This window comes from Camelus dromedarius, chromosome 5 (genome assembly GCF_036321535.1).
Source record: "Camelus dromedarius isolate mCamDro1 chromosome 5, mCamDro1.pat, whole genome shotgun sequence".
Classification (NCBI taxonomy): Eukaryota; Metazoa; Chordata; class Mammalia; order Artiodactyla; family Camelidae; genus Camelus; species Camelus dromedarius.
Genome location: NC_087440.1, coordinates 68,510,913 through 68,527,771, shown reverse-complemented (window position 1 = coordinate 68,527,771; position 16,859 = coordinate 68,510,913). Strand labels below are relative to the sequence as shown.

At 47.8% G+C, this 16,859-nt stretch overlaps 1 protein-coding gene across 4 annotated transcripts in view; it reads right to left on the bottom strand.

Annotated features, from left to right (window-relative positions):
• Positions 1–826: 826 nt before the first annotated feature.
• DCAF4 (DDB1 and CUL4 associated factor 4) overlaps positions 827–16,859 on the bottom strand; it is a 28,497-nt gene continuing 12,464 nt past the window's right edge. The window contains exons 3-14 of one of the 4 annotated variants that reach the window (XM_031453991.2): positions 16,537–16,637; positions 15,959–16,116; positions 15,066–15,148; positions 13,777–13,879; positions 11,723–11,866; positions 11,197–11,246; positions 7,169–7,248; positions 5,792–5,893; positions 5,568–5,665; positions 4,519–4,692; positions 4,041–4,155; positions 827–2,576 (exon numbers count right to left, since the gene is read on the bottom strand). In XM_031453991.2, coding sequence (XP_031309851.1) covers positions 2,383–2,576; positions 4,041–4,155; positions 4,519–4,692; positions 5,568–5,665; positions 5,792–5,893; positions 7,169–7,248; positions 11,197–11,246; positions 11,723–11,866; positions 13,777–13,879; positions 15,066–15,148; positions 15,959–16,116; positions 16,537–16,637 — 1,402 coding nt within the window. In that variant the 3' untranslated portion in view covers positions 827–2,382. Of the gene's footprint in view, positions 2,577–4,040; positions 4,693–5,567; positions 5,666–5,791; positions 5,894–7,168; positions 7,249–11,196; positions 11,247–11,722; positions 11,867–13,776; positions 13,880–15,065; positions 15,149–15,958; positions 16,117–16,536; positions 16,638–16,859 lie in introns of those variants that run through there. The other 3 variants (XM_010976554.3, XM_064486093.1, XM_064486094.1) reach the window with 3 other exon arrangements.

Genomic DNA, 16,859 nt, shown 5'->3' with positions numbered 1-16,859 from the left:
AGCAGGGGTAACAAGGTGAAGCACATGGGGTCAAATCTCAGGAGGCCGCACCTTCTATTCTGAGGCCCAAGAAGCCACTAAATGCAGGGATCTTTTGGGACGGTCACTCCTGTGGCAGTGGCCTGGGGAGGAAGACTTAAAAAAGTGGGCCCAGGGGTTTTTACCAACACCTACTAATGGAGAAATAGAGGAAGAGACTGAGTTCATCCTGCAGTTGTTTTCGGAGCTGGTTGTGTGGAAGATTTAGACCAGGACAGAACAAGGGCTGACAGGTAACTGGGGCTAACTTGGTTTCAAAGGACACTTCCGGGTCCCCTTGCTTCGGGACCAGAAGGCAGCCGCCAGTGCTTTCCAGAGCAGGCGGGGCCAGCTGGATCCTAGGGTGGCTGCAGAGGAGGATGGAGCGTGAGGCAGGTGTTTATCCGTGGGCATTTCTGGTAACCAGTTTGTGCCACTGCTGTCCTCTGTTTAGAAGGCTACAAGCAAGCAAACGGCAAAGGGTTTATTTGAGCTCAGTGCTGCTTTCACCATTGCCTGTTCATTCTCTACCTTTCACTGTCACCTGGGGGAAGGGCAAAATGCCCTAATAGACTTGCAAGTGAAAAACGCTTCCAGACTGTGTAACATACTAATTTTCAGGACACTCTAACAAGCAAACATACCAGACAAACAAACACACCAAAGTGCTTAATCAACTTCTCAGCTAAATTTAACCACTTTTCACACAGCCTAGAGAATGTGACCTCTTCTGGTTCCAAGTCCCAACTCTCCACTTAACAGGTCTGTGATGGAAGGCAAATCATTCAATTTCTCTGTGCCCAGAAAATGATGCTAATAATTTTAGTATTACTACTACTGTCGTACCTCCTTCACAGGTTGTTATAAGGGTCAAATCAGGTAAGATGGGGGCAAGTTATTTATAAAACATAAGGCGCTAAAAATACGTTATTAACATTCAGCTCATCCATCAGACGATCAATCTCATACTCTCCTGTTTTTTTGGATTTCGTTCTCTGTACATTAAGTTGTAGGAGGGTTCTGACAGGACAGATATGTAACACTCAAGGGGGTAACTGAAGAGAGTTTAATTGGTGAAGCATCCCGGGCTAGCAACACTGAGGTAGTTATCTCGCTATAGGTCTGAAGGGACAAATGGAGAGTTGTTGGAAACAGAGAGCTGTGTTCCCACGGAGGAAGAGAGCCTCAGCCCAGCAGGAGGGGAGCCTGGGAACTAACAATCCCACCTCACTCTCCTGCCCTCTGCTTTCCTGCTGCTTCATCCCACTGGCTGAACCTGATGTCCACAGAGGCCAGCCTCTTGGGCATGGAGTGGATCTGCAGGGGCAAGTGGAAGCTCTCCAGCAGAGCCACTGAAGCTGGTCTCAGTCTCTGCCCTTTTGCCCTAAGATTTGAGATGTTACTGTAGCTGGCCTGCTGCTACAGCAGCCAAGCATCATGATCTTCTAAGTTATTAACAAAAGCAACACACCATGCCCTGGTTCTTTCTAGTTTATTGTTTGGTAGAAACACTGGCTCTTTAACACTTTGTATAAACATCTCACAAACTGCTTCTCCTAGATGACAAAAAGTCAAAAGCCAGTTTTTTTTTTTTTTTTTTTTTTTTGAGATGGGGCCCCCTGAACCTGACACTGAAGTCACCATGATAGAAACAGGAGCTGCTGTACCTAACATTCTGGAAGGTGCCTCAACGAAGGCATGGTAAGGCCTGTTTAAAACCTCTAACATCTAAAAAGAACCATCTTTCTTTCCAATGCCTATGAATGGTAATAAAGGAGAATCCCAGACATCTGATACTAATATAGAGTGAGTTTGAAAAGGCTGCTTTCATGATTTCCAACTCTAGCCTTAAATCTTTCTCTAGATTCTCAGAGAAATGACTTCCCCTGCTCTCCAGCTGACTGTAAGTACACATGCATATTTCTGGGACCCAGGCACCGGCTCCGACAGTCTTGCCTGGCCTCATCATTAGGTTTCTTGAAAGGGCTTTTGGTGAAAGAAGAAGCTTTAATTATTGTCAATCTTAAGCCCTTAGAAAAGTACTTTTTGTTAAAAAAAAAAAAAAAAAAAAGCGGGAGGGGGTATTCTAAGGAATTCAACAAGAAAAGGAAATAGGTACCTTTTATGAAAAGGACTTTAAAGCCTTCTGAGCCCACAACTTAACTGAAATAACTTTACTGAAGTGTCTCCACATAAAACATAGCACCCGTTCCCCCACAGCTGGACGGATGGATGGGATATGCATACATGGAGCATCCATTTAAAACAAAATAACCTCATTGCAAACAGCAGTTGTGGCAAAAACATGGCTACTCTTCACTCCCTTGAGTCACATCCACCTCCCTCCAGGCTGCACCCTCAGAATTAGCTATAGGAGAAGCAGTAAAGGTCCTGCCGGACGGCCATGAGCAACCCCGGCGCTCCCTGGAAGCCCCCAAGCCGAGAAGAGAAGGCCACGCTGGGAATGTCGGCCTTGGAGGTGGGGTGAGGGGAGGGTATGGTTCTGAGCAGCTGGGCATCGTGGAGGCTCCAGATTCTCGTGTAGCAGTCCTGGCCCACTGAGAAAGAGGGAAGGCAGGTGGCAGGTTAGTGAGAGAATGCAGAGGACAATTTGTGGACCTGGTTTTCTCCCATGATTCCTAAGGGCTAAAGATGAGTCCACGTGAGCCAAAACAAACTCCAAATTATTTCTACTGATAAGATGTACTTTTTGAAAATTAAAGTTACAGGTCGCCCTGGGTCTCTAAAACCACAGCTAACTGCAGGCACTCTAAGTGACAAGAGGCACTGGGTGGCTCATGGGGCACCATGGCTAACAGGTGGGCATCCTGCTTCTCTTGGTGTCAAGGGCTACTGAAGAGGGAGCCCAACCCACATGGTCTAGATGACATGCAACTGATTTCTTTTTCATGAAATGGTAACCAGGAAGATCTCTTAATTTCATTATATCCTGGGGACAAACTAGGTGACAACCCTCCCCAGAGCGCTTCCTAGTTTAATAAGGTTCAGTACACAAGACCGGATAGTCCTCGTCACCGTTGTGAGGAATCTGACACCTGACACCATTGGTTACGGCAGCCCAGACAACATGTGCTACTGGAGATCTTCAGGGAGGAGGGCAGACCTTAGATGTCATGGATTTCAGTGTGTGCTTTTGACCACCTGAATGACTCTACGACCAGCTATGGGTCAGTTCAGGCTGTGCAGTTCGAAGATTATTGCAGCCTGCCTACTACACACATCTGCCTCTCAACAAGGATATTTTCTACTATCCAGAACATAAAAACTCTTCTGAGATGAAAACTTGGGGAAAACAGACTGTTGGTGGTGAGAGTAATAAATAATGCCTAAGAAAGTTCTAACAAAATCATGCTTCTTAGCCACACAAAAAAACTCACAGCAAACAGGTACTTCCTGTAGGAATATTAGCAAATTTGAGGATCTGTGAAGACTGAGAACATATCCCTTAATAGTAGGGCCTACTATTTCATCTGTGAAACTGTCCAATTTTCATGCTAACAGAATATTCCATAGCCCAGAAGCAGTGTAATCTATGATCAACTTGTAATTACTTTCAAGGGGTTTTGGTGCTAGGAAGCTCTGCTTCCATTCTGCAAATCATGTGTTCACAGTAGTGCTGTTAAAGGGACCCAGCCATCAATTCCTTTCAAGGACCTCAATCTCTTTTCTTGGCATCTGCTGGTGGATGTAAGAGCAAAAAGGACAGGGAGCCCAACGTCTTCGACGGGACAGCTGCATGATGGGATGAGGGTTGCACTGAATGCTCACCTGGTGAACAGACTTATACCCCTCACCCAGGTCTCTTCAGTCACTGTGTTCTATTGCACTTTAAACTCTTGTTTACTAATGTCCAATTCTACATCCTGTCATCTCCCTGACCCCAGGAGTCCAAAATTCCTTTATTCGGTTTTGTTTTGGAGTCATTTCTCCCTCGTCTACTTAAGTTGCTGGGGACCTAAGGGACAGTGTTTGATGAAACCGATCTCCTCATCCCCAGGTACCTGCCACCACGATTCCTTCTTCTTCATGCACGTGCAGGGGCAGGTGGGCATACTCATTCACGTGCCCTTCATACTGCCTTATGCACTTAGTGGTCCTCAGGTCCCACAGCTTGATCTGTGGGAAGAAGCATAAGGGGCTGTTAGGGAGGGTCTAGCAGGTACGCTGGTGAACCCCAGGCACGGAAGCTAGAGAGGGTGATGCGGTCTCCAAAGAACTCTTCAAGTCAGAAAAATCTAAGTCTCAAACTCCTAAGCCTTTGCTTCCATTAAAAGCACCGGAACCAGCTTCACGTCTATTTAGAGCGGACAGGGCTTCCAGTGGGCAGCAAAGCCCCGCACAGCCCACAACTCGCCTGGTCTCCAACTGCCTTTTCCCGGCTGCTGTCTGGCATGAAGGTCTCTTCGGCAGAGCCCTTCCACCTGGCAGAGCTCTGGGCCACCAGCTCCAGCAGCCTGAAAAAGTCAGTGGCACCCCTACCGTTCCAGCCATGTCGGATGCCATGACACATTGCTCTTCTTGGAGGATTTGTACAGAGGTAACTGCTGAGTCGTGGAACAGACGGGTGGCCTGCCAGCCCTTGCCCTGATTTCGACAACGCAGATCAATAGCAAAGATCTCCCCGGAACGACAGCCATTAAACAGCAAGGGAGCCTGTGGAAAGAGGGGCTTCTCAGTACCTCCCTACCAAGGCTGGGAGCGTTGAGACCTCTGGAATACGACCCCTGCCTCCCCTCCCCTATCCCAGCCCCTGGTAAGAAGTACAGGCGCAGACAGGTTCCTTAGGGTTTGAGCCTCAGTGGAGTTGGAAGGGTCCTTAGAAAGGTCAAAGAACTGGATGCTTCATGTCTCTCCAGTGTCCTCCCCAATGGCTGCAACTGGGACCTAAGGTCTCACCCTGACCCCCTCCCTGTGAAGTGATGGCACCCTGCCTCCTCCCAGGTCTTTAGTGAGAAGCTGGGTGGTGAGTGGGGAAGGGGAGAGAGAAAGATCCAGATAAAGACACTGGGTCCCAAAGAGAGTGGGAAGATGACTGAGGAACCCTGGATAATGACCTCTGCTTATTGTCCAAAGCAGACACATCTCCTTCCACACTTTTAAAGAAAGGTGGCATTTCTACAGGTCAAGTCTTTGAAATGTAGCAATAAGAAGAATCTTGATTGTTTAACATATAAAAGGTGTATCTGACAGTTGCATATAAAACTATTAAGTGTTATGAATTGGTACTTGATTTACACATTAAAAAAAGGACTTGTGCTGCTGGCTAATCTAAGTACTCAAGAACTGCTAACAATTTATTTAAACAGGAAGTTGTTTAAAGCCAGCTGAGCCAAGCATTTCTGAATCAGCCAAATTTCACTCAGCACAGACTTATTCACCAAGTAACCCATCAGTCCTTCTGCTGCCCTCTTTTTCCCTGTAAAAGAGGGAGGACCACTAGATGCCACACAGGGAATCCCATCTCAATCCAGCAAAATGTCCACTCTCGGGAAACTGTGTATTATGCACGCCCTTCCAATCCAACCAACCATGAGCGCAAACTGCTGGGCCAAGACATCGCTGCTGGTCCCGAAGGACTGCCGGTGCCCCGTCACCACACTGGTCACCAGGACTCGCCGAGACAAACCTGACAGACACGGAGATGGGTGGGGAGACAGCGTTACTCGCAGTCTGCGGGGAACGACTGTGGGCAGGGGTTTAAGGTCTGTGAAATCCTTCTCCCTGGGCACGTGGGGCGTCAGCTGTGGCTCACCTGTACTAAAGCAGTTATTTGCCTGGATGTTCAGGGACCATGCACAGGACCAGGCCCCAGGGATCCGGAAACTGCAGAGCATGCCAGGCCGGTCTCCTCCTGCTGAGGGAACAGGAGCGTAAAACCTGGCTGCCTTCCAGGGATGGACATCTACCCTCCATGCTGCCGGGCCAGTGACCACCAGGCGTGGGAAGCCTCCAGAAATAGCTGCTCAGAGGGCCTATATCTTGGCTCCATCCTGGGTTTTATGGTAGCAAAAAAAGGGGCACTCGGCTAAGGGTGCCTAGCTCAAAAGTGGTTACTCTGAGAGAACATATGGACCTTTCCTGCCTTCCCAGCAGCAGTGCTAGAAATACCAACAGCCACCAGGGAGGCAGTGTGGTGTCACAGATAAGAGGGTTTCAATTCCAGATCACACTCAAAGCTGTGTGAACTCAAGCAAACTTTTTTTAAAACTTTTTTTTTTAACTAATAAAACATATATAAAGGGTACAAATCATAGTATGAGTTTAATGAGTCATCTCTAAGTAAGTACAGCCATGTAACCACCACCCAGGTTAAGAAATAGACCCCTTGTGTCCCCTCCCAATTACTACCTCCCCACGCACTTGTCCCTTAAAGAGAACCACTATTCTGACTTCTAACACCATCTCTCAGTTTTGTAAGGCAAATTCTGAACACTTTTGTTTCAGTTTCCTCACCTGCAAAATGGTGATAACACATACTCCCGCCTCATAAGCTTGCTGTATGATGAAATGCTAGGCACCCGGCTAAGTGTGCATTAAGTCACTCCATGTACCCCGAGGGGGTAGGTATTATCTTTCCTTTACAGAGGCCAGGCAATCTGTTCAAGCTGGGAAGGGGCAGAGCTGGGATTCATGCCAGCACTCTTACAGGACTGACCCTCATCCAATTGATCCTAATTCTCTGAAAGACCGAAAACTTAATATCCAGAATGCTGCCAGGCAGTTGAACTGTCTTCAGCCAGACAGAACGGAAGTATCTGCCACATGGTAGGAGCTTAACAGATGTTCTCTGGATGATCTGCACAGGCGGCCCAAGTAAGTATTTTGATCTCTTGTACTGTTTACACACACTTTTAACTGTCTGGCTACTGAAATGAACCAAAGGGAGGTGCTAAGTGAAGATGCACATGTACAAATCCTGGGGCAGTTTAAGGAATCCTCCCAGTTGCTTCTGCAGACTGTCCCTATCCTGCGAGCTCTGACCTGGCTCACCCAGCCTGTGGTTCCCAGCCCTGCTGTCCAAGCCATCACCATGGAGCTTATGCCGTTGTTGGCTGCAGCTCCTGGGAGGCAGAGGACAGAGACATTCCTCAGAGCACCTCCTTATCCAAAGGAAAAGGACCCCCTGTACCTGGATGACTGCTGACAAACAGTGACGCTGGAAGCAGGGTGGCACAGCCTGGAGTCTCTGCAATTCCCATGAGGCACAGCCTGGAAAAGCTGTTAAGGACAGTCAAGTACAAGGTCTCCTCTGGGAGGAGAATAGGCATTAGTAGCCTTCAAAAATTCTTAATAATACCCATCATTCATATTTAACACGTTTCATATTTTTTTAAAGGAAAAAAGGTCACAGTTAAAAGCCTCCCTTTAACTTCCCCTACCCAGAAAGAATCTATTCTAAAACTGGTCTGAGGTCTAGACCATAATATTTCCCCGATATGATATTTGTCCATGAGCAATATAATGAACTACCTGGCTTTAAAATATACATAAATCACAGCACACAGAATCTCCTATAACTGTTCAGCCTGCATTGCCTCCTAGTCATCTGTGTTTGTCTGCAGCTCCAGCTCATCTGTCATCACCACAGAGCATCCTCATGTAAGAATACACCCCAATTTATTTATCCCATCTCCTGCTGATGGGCACTGAGATTGTTTTGGCCCTTTTTTCTCCTCCGCTCCATGGCTGGAATGAGCCTCTCTTCCTATCCTGTCTCCCACTCCCATGTGTGGGAGGCTTCTCTAAAGCAGTTTCTTACATCCATGGTAAGAATTTCACTTTACACTACAACGTGCTATATACACACAGGCATTTTAAAGTTTCATAAAATATTTAATGTTACTAAATACGAAACTGATATTTTCTAGTCTACTTCATTAAAACAAAAAGCTGCTCAATAAACTGATTTCATGGTCCTCTGATAGGTTATGACTCAAGTTTGGAAACATGGCTCCAGTGTCTGTACCTGGAGTGGAACTGTGGGGCGGGAGGGTACATTCACCTGCAACCTACAGTGGCTGTCTCATTTACTCCCACCGGCAGCTTCCCCCATTCTCCACATTTGCCAAATTTGGCACTATCAGACTTTAAAAATCTGTGCTCATCTGAATGGGCATAAAATATCTCATTTTAATTTGCATTCCCCTGACTACCTCTGATTACAATAATTTGGGTTTCCCTTTCTTTGAACTGCCTCTTTATTCCCTTTGTCTGTTTTTCTATTGGACTGTCTCTCTTCTGACTGATTTGGTTCCTTTCCCTTCAGAGCCAAACTTCTCTCAACAGGAACCTACGTTTATCCCCACTTCCTTGCCTTTCTTTGACTCAACCCACTGAAATCCAGGTCTGACCCTCGCCTGGAACATTCTACCCAAAGTCTCCAACGAGCTCCTAATTTCTAAATCTGATGAATACTTTTCAGTCCTGCCCTGTGCCGAGCAGCAGTTTCTAACTACACACTCCTCTTGGTGTTCCAGCCTTGGACCTTCTCCTATCACCAAGATTCCCTGGCCTTGATCCTAAGCCTCCTGGATTCATGCCTCTCCTCCCCCGCTGCCCATCAGTTCTCCCCCTCTCCACTGCCCTCTTACTCTCACAGCGGCCTTCTGTCCGAGGTCTCACCCTCACCAGCCCATCACCCACACTGCTATGTAAGAAATGGCTCCTCGACCACAGTCCTCCAGGGGCACCCCACAGCCTGAAGATCTGGACTTGCAAGGCCCTACCTAGCCAGAGACATCACGGATACCAAACCACTTGCTGCTGCAAAGGTGCCAAGCTCTCTCCTCACTCTTCCTTCTGACTGGAGCTCTGTCCTCTCCTTCCCATGTGGGAACCACCTCCAGAAAGGCTGCCCCCATCTCTGCACCCTATTGTATTCAACTGCCCCACAGACATCACTGCATAGACTGACCACCCGTTCAGCTGCCCAGGTCCAGCACCTTGCACAGGGACTGAATATGCTCAACAGACATTGGTGGAACGAACACTCACGCACACCTCACTGAAAAATCTACATCTCTGCCACATAATGAGGCACCAGTCTTGACAGTCCGAATGTATGACGTGGGCTTATCATGTTGCACTGGGTAGTCAGCCCCATGTTAAGGATGTCCAGGACAGTGGCTGCTGAAATTATAAATGAGAACGCCATGTCGGGCAGCTCAATTCTTTCTGAAATAAATCTCTTTTCCTTCTGGGTTTTAAGGGCAAAGATGTGGGGAGAAAGTCCTTACCCAGGTGCACTTTTAGTGACTATGGCTGAAAGCCAGGTTACACTCAAAACCTGTACGGTTCTTACAGGGCCAGTATCATAGATTTAATCCTTTCATAGGCCACAGGTCAATGCATAACCTGGTAAGTGCAGAAAAAATGCAGTCTAACTTCCCACCACTCTTTGGGGAAAAGCGCAGAGCGAGCACAGGTCTGAATCAGGTTTTGTAAAGGGAGAAACTTCCACGACCTTCAGCAGAAGCAGCAGGTGCACAAAAGCCTGAAGATTACCTGAAATGACCACCAGAGGGCAAGCCACTGATCAAACTGCAAGAGACCACACTCTCTAAACCCAATTACAGGCATACCTTGTTTCACTGCGCTTTGCAGACAGTGTGTGCTTTGTTTTGAACAAACAGGAGGTGTGTGGTGACCAGGTGTTAGGGCAAGTCCACTGGCACTATTTTCCCAATGGCATCTGTTCATTTTGTGTCTGTGTCACATTTTGGCAATTCTCACAGTATTTCAAACTTTTCATTGTCGTTATATTTGTTATTGGTGGTCTGTGATCAGTGATCTTTGATTCAAAAAGATTATGACTTGTTAAAGGCTCAGATGATGAGCATCTATCACGCTCTTAAAAGACTACAGTATAGTGTAAACATCACTTTTATACAGGCTGGGAAACCAAAGAACTTGTGTGACTTGTTTTATTGTGGTATTCGCTTTACTGCAGTGGTCTGGAACCGAATCCACAATATCTCTGAGGTACGCCTGTGTGTGGATTTTTGTCCTCTCTTTAGCCCACCGAGAAAAGTGTGGAGACAGTGCCGTATCATTTGAAGATCAGAAATGAGAGCAGGTTGTTTTCTCTCTAAGGCCTGATCTCTTCTGCCCTCTGGTAAGATCATCACAATAACACATGGTCCCATCACTCCCCAGAACCCGACGAAATGAAAGCCACATAAAACTTTCAATTTACAGAACACACAAGTTCTCTGTTTGTCTTACATAAAATTTATAATCAGATCTCTAATGTGCTTTAGGCTTTAAAACCTTTCAAAATAGAGTGCTGTGGAACAAACTGTTAAAAAAAACCCTGAAAAAACCAGGTTCCAATTCAGGCGTCATTTGTTGAGGAACCATGACATGGCCACGCACTGTGCTAAGTGAATTCATGGATGTTAACTAGTTAACCTCATGACAACTCGTGAAGTTGATGTTCGGTATAACAAGTGGTCACATAGTTCTAAGAACTCATTTATTACGGAAATGAACTGTAAGACTCAGTAATGTGTGGCTTTGGGTCAAACAACTTCACTCCATGAAGGACATGATGGACAGCTGTCCTGTGCATCCTCATCCCTGAGCCCCCAGGGATTGCAAGGAAGGACCCAGCTCCCCTGACACTACACAGTATATACTATGTTCCTCCAAATCCTTGATGGCTCTCTGGGAAGGGAAGGCACAGACTAGAATGAAGAGTGCTCTAAAGAAGCCATCTCCGGCTGGTGACCTAGGGCCAGAGCCCACAGCCCCAGTCCAATGTCAAAGGAGCCTCCTCCTCTGGTGCCTGCCCTCAGCCTCCCTTGCCCCAGGACCACTGCAGCTCTGGGCTCCTCCTTGGCCTCAGGAGGATCTGGGGTTCCTTTCCAAGACTTTACTGTTCCCTTCTGCTTTGTTCCTCTGTTAAAGCACTGACTCAAGTTTCAGAAGTGTCTGGCACATAGTGACATCATCCTAGGACCTCAACTACTTCTCTGTGCTTCATGCGAAGCCTTATTTTCTATCCATGTGCACCGCTCTTTCCTACAGGGTGAGGTGTATGTGCAGAATGGCCCAGACTTCTAGAGACTAAGACACCATCTCACAAACCCCACAGATGCCTAGGTCCATATCAGGGCATGGCCTACCCACCAAACCCCTTTACCTGCCAAAAGATACAGAATGTGGGAATCCAAATGATTCAGTGAGGCCCAGCACACAGCATTCACCTGGTGAGGAAGCACATAGCAAGATGCAAAAATTGGTTTGACTGCCAACTCATGGAGAGAAACAGACAAATACTTTCTTGTGGAATACAGGTATGTGACTTCTTTCTTCTTTTCTCACTCCTTGAAAGGGGGCTGGAACAAGCATCCTGAGAACGGGGAAGCTCCCTACCCTATCATGTAGAGCCTAGAGAGGGAACAGGAGGAAGTAGCCCCCAGGCCTCAGTTCTTCCTACTCAGCATGGGCCTCACAATGAGACATCTGGTACACTCTCCGGGGCAGGGATGAATTCTGGGCAATGGCAGGGACAAACCTAACTCTGAAGGCGTACTGGATCTCACTTCACCCAGAAACCATTTTCAACATGTAGCCGTCTTGTGGCTCATGTCCCAAAGAACAGAAAGTCACAGCTTCTTACAGATACAGCCATCAGCCCACTGCAATGTAAAGACTGCCCCCTAGACAGCACACTGGGTACCTTCCGGTTGGTGAAGTAGAGGTTTTCATGCATATGCACCCGGAGTGCAGGGGTCTTGAGGCCGCGCAGGTTGATGATGCCGTACTTGGAGCCCCCGACTTTGACATCATTTACCGTGAAGAGCCGGTCACTATTGGTATCCGCCTGGAGGGGAGACGTGGACTGGAGGTGACCTCCCAGGCTGAGCCAGGTGGGTTGCCTAAGCCCATCTCCCCAGCCCCCATGCTTTGTGAATTTTCACCGCTTGAGAGCTCCCGTCCATAAGGGAGTGTGGAATGATCTCACTTGCCCCTACTTGGTGTAGCCACCACTGGGCAAAGCTAACAGGTGCCTGGTCTCACAATTCAGGCATAGAAATGGCAGTGAGGGGGCATGGCCAGGAGTCTGAGGTCTGCACAGTGACCCGACTCAGAACTGGGTTTGGAAGAGTCCTTATGTCCATCCAAAGGAACTGCTCAGATGAACCACTTGGTGACAGAGCATGTAGCCATCATGAAAGTCACACAGTAATGTGGAAAATGCTAGTTATAATTGCCAAGGGGCTAAAAAGAGGAGACAAAATTGTATTCCTATTATACAGGACCTGTGATTACCACCAAATTAAAGAAAAAAAAAAGGGCATTGCAGTGAAAAAAAATTACAAAAGAAAAGACTGCATTGGGATCTGGGTTATTTTTTTTAATTTTCTTTTTTCATTAAAAACTATGGTTAATAATTATTTCAAAGCAAAACTTCTACATATTTATGTGCTTTGTATAAATTCATAAATATAAAATATACACACATACATGGGTTTGGATGCTGGTGAAAATGCACTCACTTTGCAAGTTCACTTGGGAAGGACAATTATGCTCCTGAAGAATCATTACCAGTGGTAGAGTCAGATCCAAAAAAATTGATCCCTGGGTGGCAAACAGCACTTTTCACCCCTCTGGTCATACCAGCCAGTCAGTCATCGTGACTCTGCCTGAGAGGAAGGTCTTCCAAGAGCCAGCACACAGTTTGTGTGAAACAAAGCGTGAAGACCATGCACCCAGGCTACGCTAGGTAGCAGGTGCACAGTGACCTCCACTGTCCCCACCCGGCTTACTGAAGAACCCCGGGAAAGAGCTCCTGAGGGGAACCCACTGCAAGAAAGTATTCTACTGACTGAGGTCAAACTGTACCCCAAACACAGGGGAGTATGTGAGTCCCGGATTCCAACCTCCCTTAACGTGGGAGGGCTCTGCTGTTGAAGTCTCCTGGGGCAGGACCTCAAGGGTCAGTTCTGTAGCCTTGGCCTCCAGTCCTGTCAGCAAGCCACCAGGCTGAGGCTCTCTATTTCGTATCCTTCTCTCACTCTCCTTGGCTATCCCTTGGCCTCCAGGAAGGCCAGGGCTTGCAGGGCAGGCTACGCTCTCCTGTGGCCTCAAGTTGCCAGTCTAGCAGAGAGGTGTGGCTCCTGTTTGCAGTGAACCTTCTGGTCCTCTGCCAACATTTCTCTGGCCCGTAAGCTCAAGTAGTTGGCCCTGGCTTCCAGCCCAGGTATAACCACAAGCAGAGAAGACTTTCTGCTTCTTGCAGATGATGTAATGGAGGTATGCTGGTTGTGTAGGCCCAGGGACACAGCCTGCAGGCCCCTGCTACTGAAGTCAGTGACAGCAAGCAAGGGACTAATACGCTGTTGCCACTGAAGGACACTGGGGCTTCAGGTCTGGCCACCATCCTGCCTAGTACAGAGAGGATTAGAAGCCCCTGCTCCACTGTGTACATTTTCAATTGTGTACACAACACATCCAAGGGAAAGTTACTCTGTGATCATTTTCAGTCAGTGTGTGGTGGGCCCTGGCTCTAATGTCAAGTGACAGAGTTGTAATGAGGGTAATGATGGTCAATCACAGCCTATCTTGCCAGCTTGGCACCTGCCAATGGGTACCTGATAGGCGCTTATTAAAACCATAAGACTAAGAAGATGCCACCTGCTTTCATGGCAACTGGCTTCAATGCTAAGCCATGAACTGTCTGGGGGATGGCAACCATGCTCCTGGCACCACAGAGAGCTCCCTCCCACTCACCAGTATCAGGTTAAATCGGTCACTTGCCAAAGCGGAGGGATCCGAGCTCTGAATTTGGACCTTTTTCCTCTGCATACAGCTCACTCGCAGCTCATGGGCTAAACTGCAGAGGAGAAAGAGGGGGCAGGGCGGGTATGGATGCCATACGGAGATATCCATAAAGAAGATGCTGGGGTTCTGCCCTGTCCCCTGAAGACCATCTCCCCTGGTCAGCCCTCTCCTCTCCATATTAAATCTCAGAAATGGAGTTGAGCAAGGCCCCAAAGAATCTCAATTTTAGAATTCTTAGGAAAACTAAAGCAAAGAAATGGGTGGCCCATTCATAGGGTCAAAGAAAGTCAGAACTAGAGGGATTTGTTTTGGATCACCTACACAACTCTTTCTTTTGAGACAAAGAGAATGTGCCTGAGAAATGGACAACCTGCTGAAGAGCACACAGTTAATGAGAAGCCAGGCACACAGCCACCCATCTAAGCGCTCCTCTCCCTCTCCGAGGACCGAGCAGATTTTAGGGTGGAGAACAGATCTCTCTAACTAGACCTTTAACCCATCTCCCTCTCAGAAGGAGGGACACGCCTCTACCTGCCCTGGTGGACACTGCCTGCAGGACTGGCCTTCCCTGAAGGGGGCCGCCTCCTGTAAGCCACCCACACAGTGTTGTTTCCTCACTGGCCCAGGCACAGTGGGAGGCAGCAGAGTGCAGGGGTCAGAAGCTCAGGCCTAGGAATCAGGACAGATCCCACCCTTTCTAGTTTTACCTTTGGCAAATCATCCCACTTTGAGTCTCGGTCTCTTCAGCTGGAACCTGGGGGAAGTGTCAACCTATCTCACAGGGTTTTAGTTAGAACTGTATCAGACATCACAAGTATTTAGATAAAATTTAGTACACATCCATTTAATGTTCCATTTTTGGTGACAACTCATTAGAAAGGGAAAAGGAGGCAGAAGTCTGATGAGATGAAGTTAAAGAACCTTCTACTAAACTAAAAATGATTTACAAGTAACACAGAGGAAACATCTTGAGAAACTTCTGCCCAGTTTCGCTGCCTAGAGCCCCTCTCCGCTCTCCCTGGAGACCAGCAGGAGGGGCCCCCCTCCCCCCAAGGAAGAATGACTCTCTCAGGGCTGACTTCAGCAATAGAAGGTAGGCTGTGAGCTGGAGACTCAATTGTGAAGACTCCTCACAGAGTAGCTACGTGCTCTATTCTGACTGGATTCTTGGACCCCAAAAATAAGAAATAGGAAAAAAGCATTCATGAAGAAAACATAACAAGGAGGCACTGTCTTACCGGCAATAGCTGGTGACGTTGAGAAAACCCAGCTTGCTTTTTTGTAGTAAGGAAGATGCATTAAATCCCAACCTGGCTATTTTCTAAATTAAAAAAAAAAAAGAAAGATTCGATGAGGTTTTATGTTACAGGATAATGGAGACTGTTCTTAGTTTCATAGCATGCAACGAAGAAATAGGTACTACGCTGGCAGAAATCACATGCATAAAAATCTGATGGTCTCCTTTGCTACAACACATCCAAGGGAGAGTTACTTTGTGATAGTTCTCAGTTAGTGTGTAGTCGGCCCTCCTCTCCCTGGAAAGAGGAAAACCCCATTACGATAAAGCATGTGTGAGCTGGGAAGTCTGCTCGGCACCCCTCCAAGCCCCCATCAATGTATACCTGGGGAAATGAGGCCACTGAGCTACTACTGAGTGCAGCGATGGCACTGGACACTCAGGTCTGCACTGTGTTTTCCATTCGACCTATGGTGACTGTGGGGCCTAGATTGTCCATTCTATTGTCCCATAATCATCAAAATACCCTGGCATCCACCCCCAGAAGGGATACCAGAAATCCTCATATCTAAACCACACACCCTGATTTTCTATTTAAAATACACAGTTACCGAAGCTCTATCATACTGCTACCTGTGAGTCTCCTGGGGAAGGAGATGTTAGAATTACTGATGAGGCCTAGCAAATAAGAAAAGCAGGGTGGCGGTGGGAGGAGATTTCTTGCCTGTTCTTACTCTCTTCATCAGGTTCCTGTCAGGGAAAATTCGTTGCAACCCTCCCTAAAGTGCGCTGCGCTGTGTTACAGGGGCGTTTAATTGGCACTTCCCTGCGGCAGTGGGCGGAGGCTGGCAGGAGAGGAGGGGACAGGATAGCTGGCGGGAGCGTGGAGCCCACCTTTCCCTGCTTGTCCTCTTGCTCTAGCAGCTGCAGCCTCTTGCTCTCCATTTCCTTCTGCCGGATGCTCTCCTTCGTGAGGGGGTTGCAGTTGTTATGTCCAGGGAGCAAGCGGAAATAGCGCTTCTTTTCAGGATCATAGTAATAACCTGGTAGATCTTTAGTGAAAAGAAATAAAATCCAACTTAAAACACCATGCACTGAGCCATGCAGTAAGGAGCCCAGGGGCCTGTCCACCAGCCCTCACAGCTGCTGGACTTTTCTGAGGGCAGGAGGTGGGCTAGCGCCATCCTGGGCCCAAGTCAGCACTGGGGGAGCTGTTTGCCTCAGGATCATCATTCTAGACAGCCAGCTCCTCCCTTTAGTGTTTCAGTTTGCTCCCAGAATTTCCTCTGAGCCAGGAACGGGCTGGTGACACACATGAAGTATACCCACATGTAAGTGAAGACACACACACACAAGGCTGAGGAGAAAAGCAGCCAGAACAGACGTAACCAGACGAGGAGGCAGGACAAGGATTTTTTTTATCTTTCCCCACTGGCAGGGCGGAAGGAGATCTGTCCAGCAGGTTGCCTTACCTGGCACAGAAGAACTGCCAGCTGTGCCGGATGAGGTGGAGGGGGCCTCGTCATCACAGTGGCTGGAATGCCGTGGGCTTTGCTGTGCCTCCGCATTATGCCTGTTGACACACAGTCACGGTAACTTGTAGCCAAGGGCTTGAGTCCCAGTAATTCTCTGACTGTGGGGTCCTACAGTTCCACAGCCTTCACCTCTGACCCTCTGATCCCCAATTACTTGGGGAGCAGTGACCCCTCTTTTCCTTGGAAGCAGTTTGCCTAATGCAAATATATCTAAGTTGGGGCAAGGTTTTGGTTTCTCATCCTTAAGTGAATGCATGTAA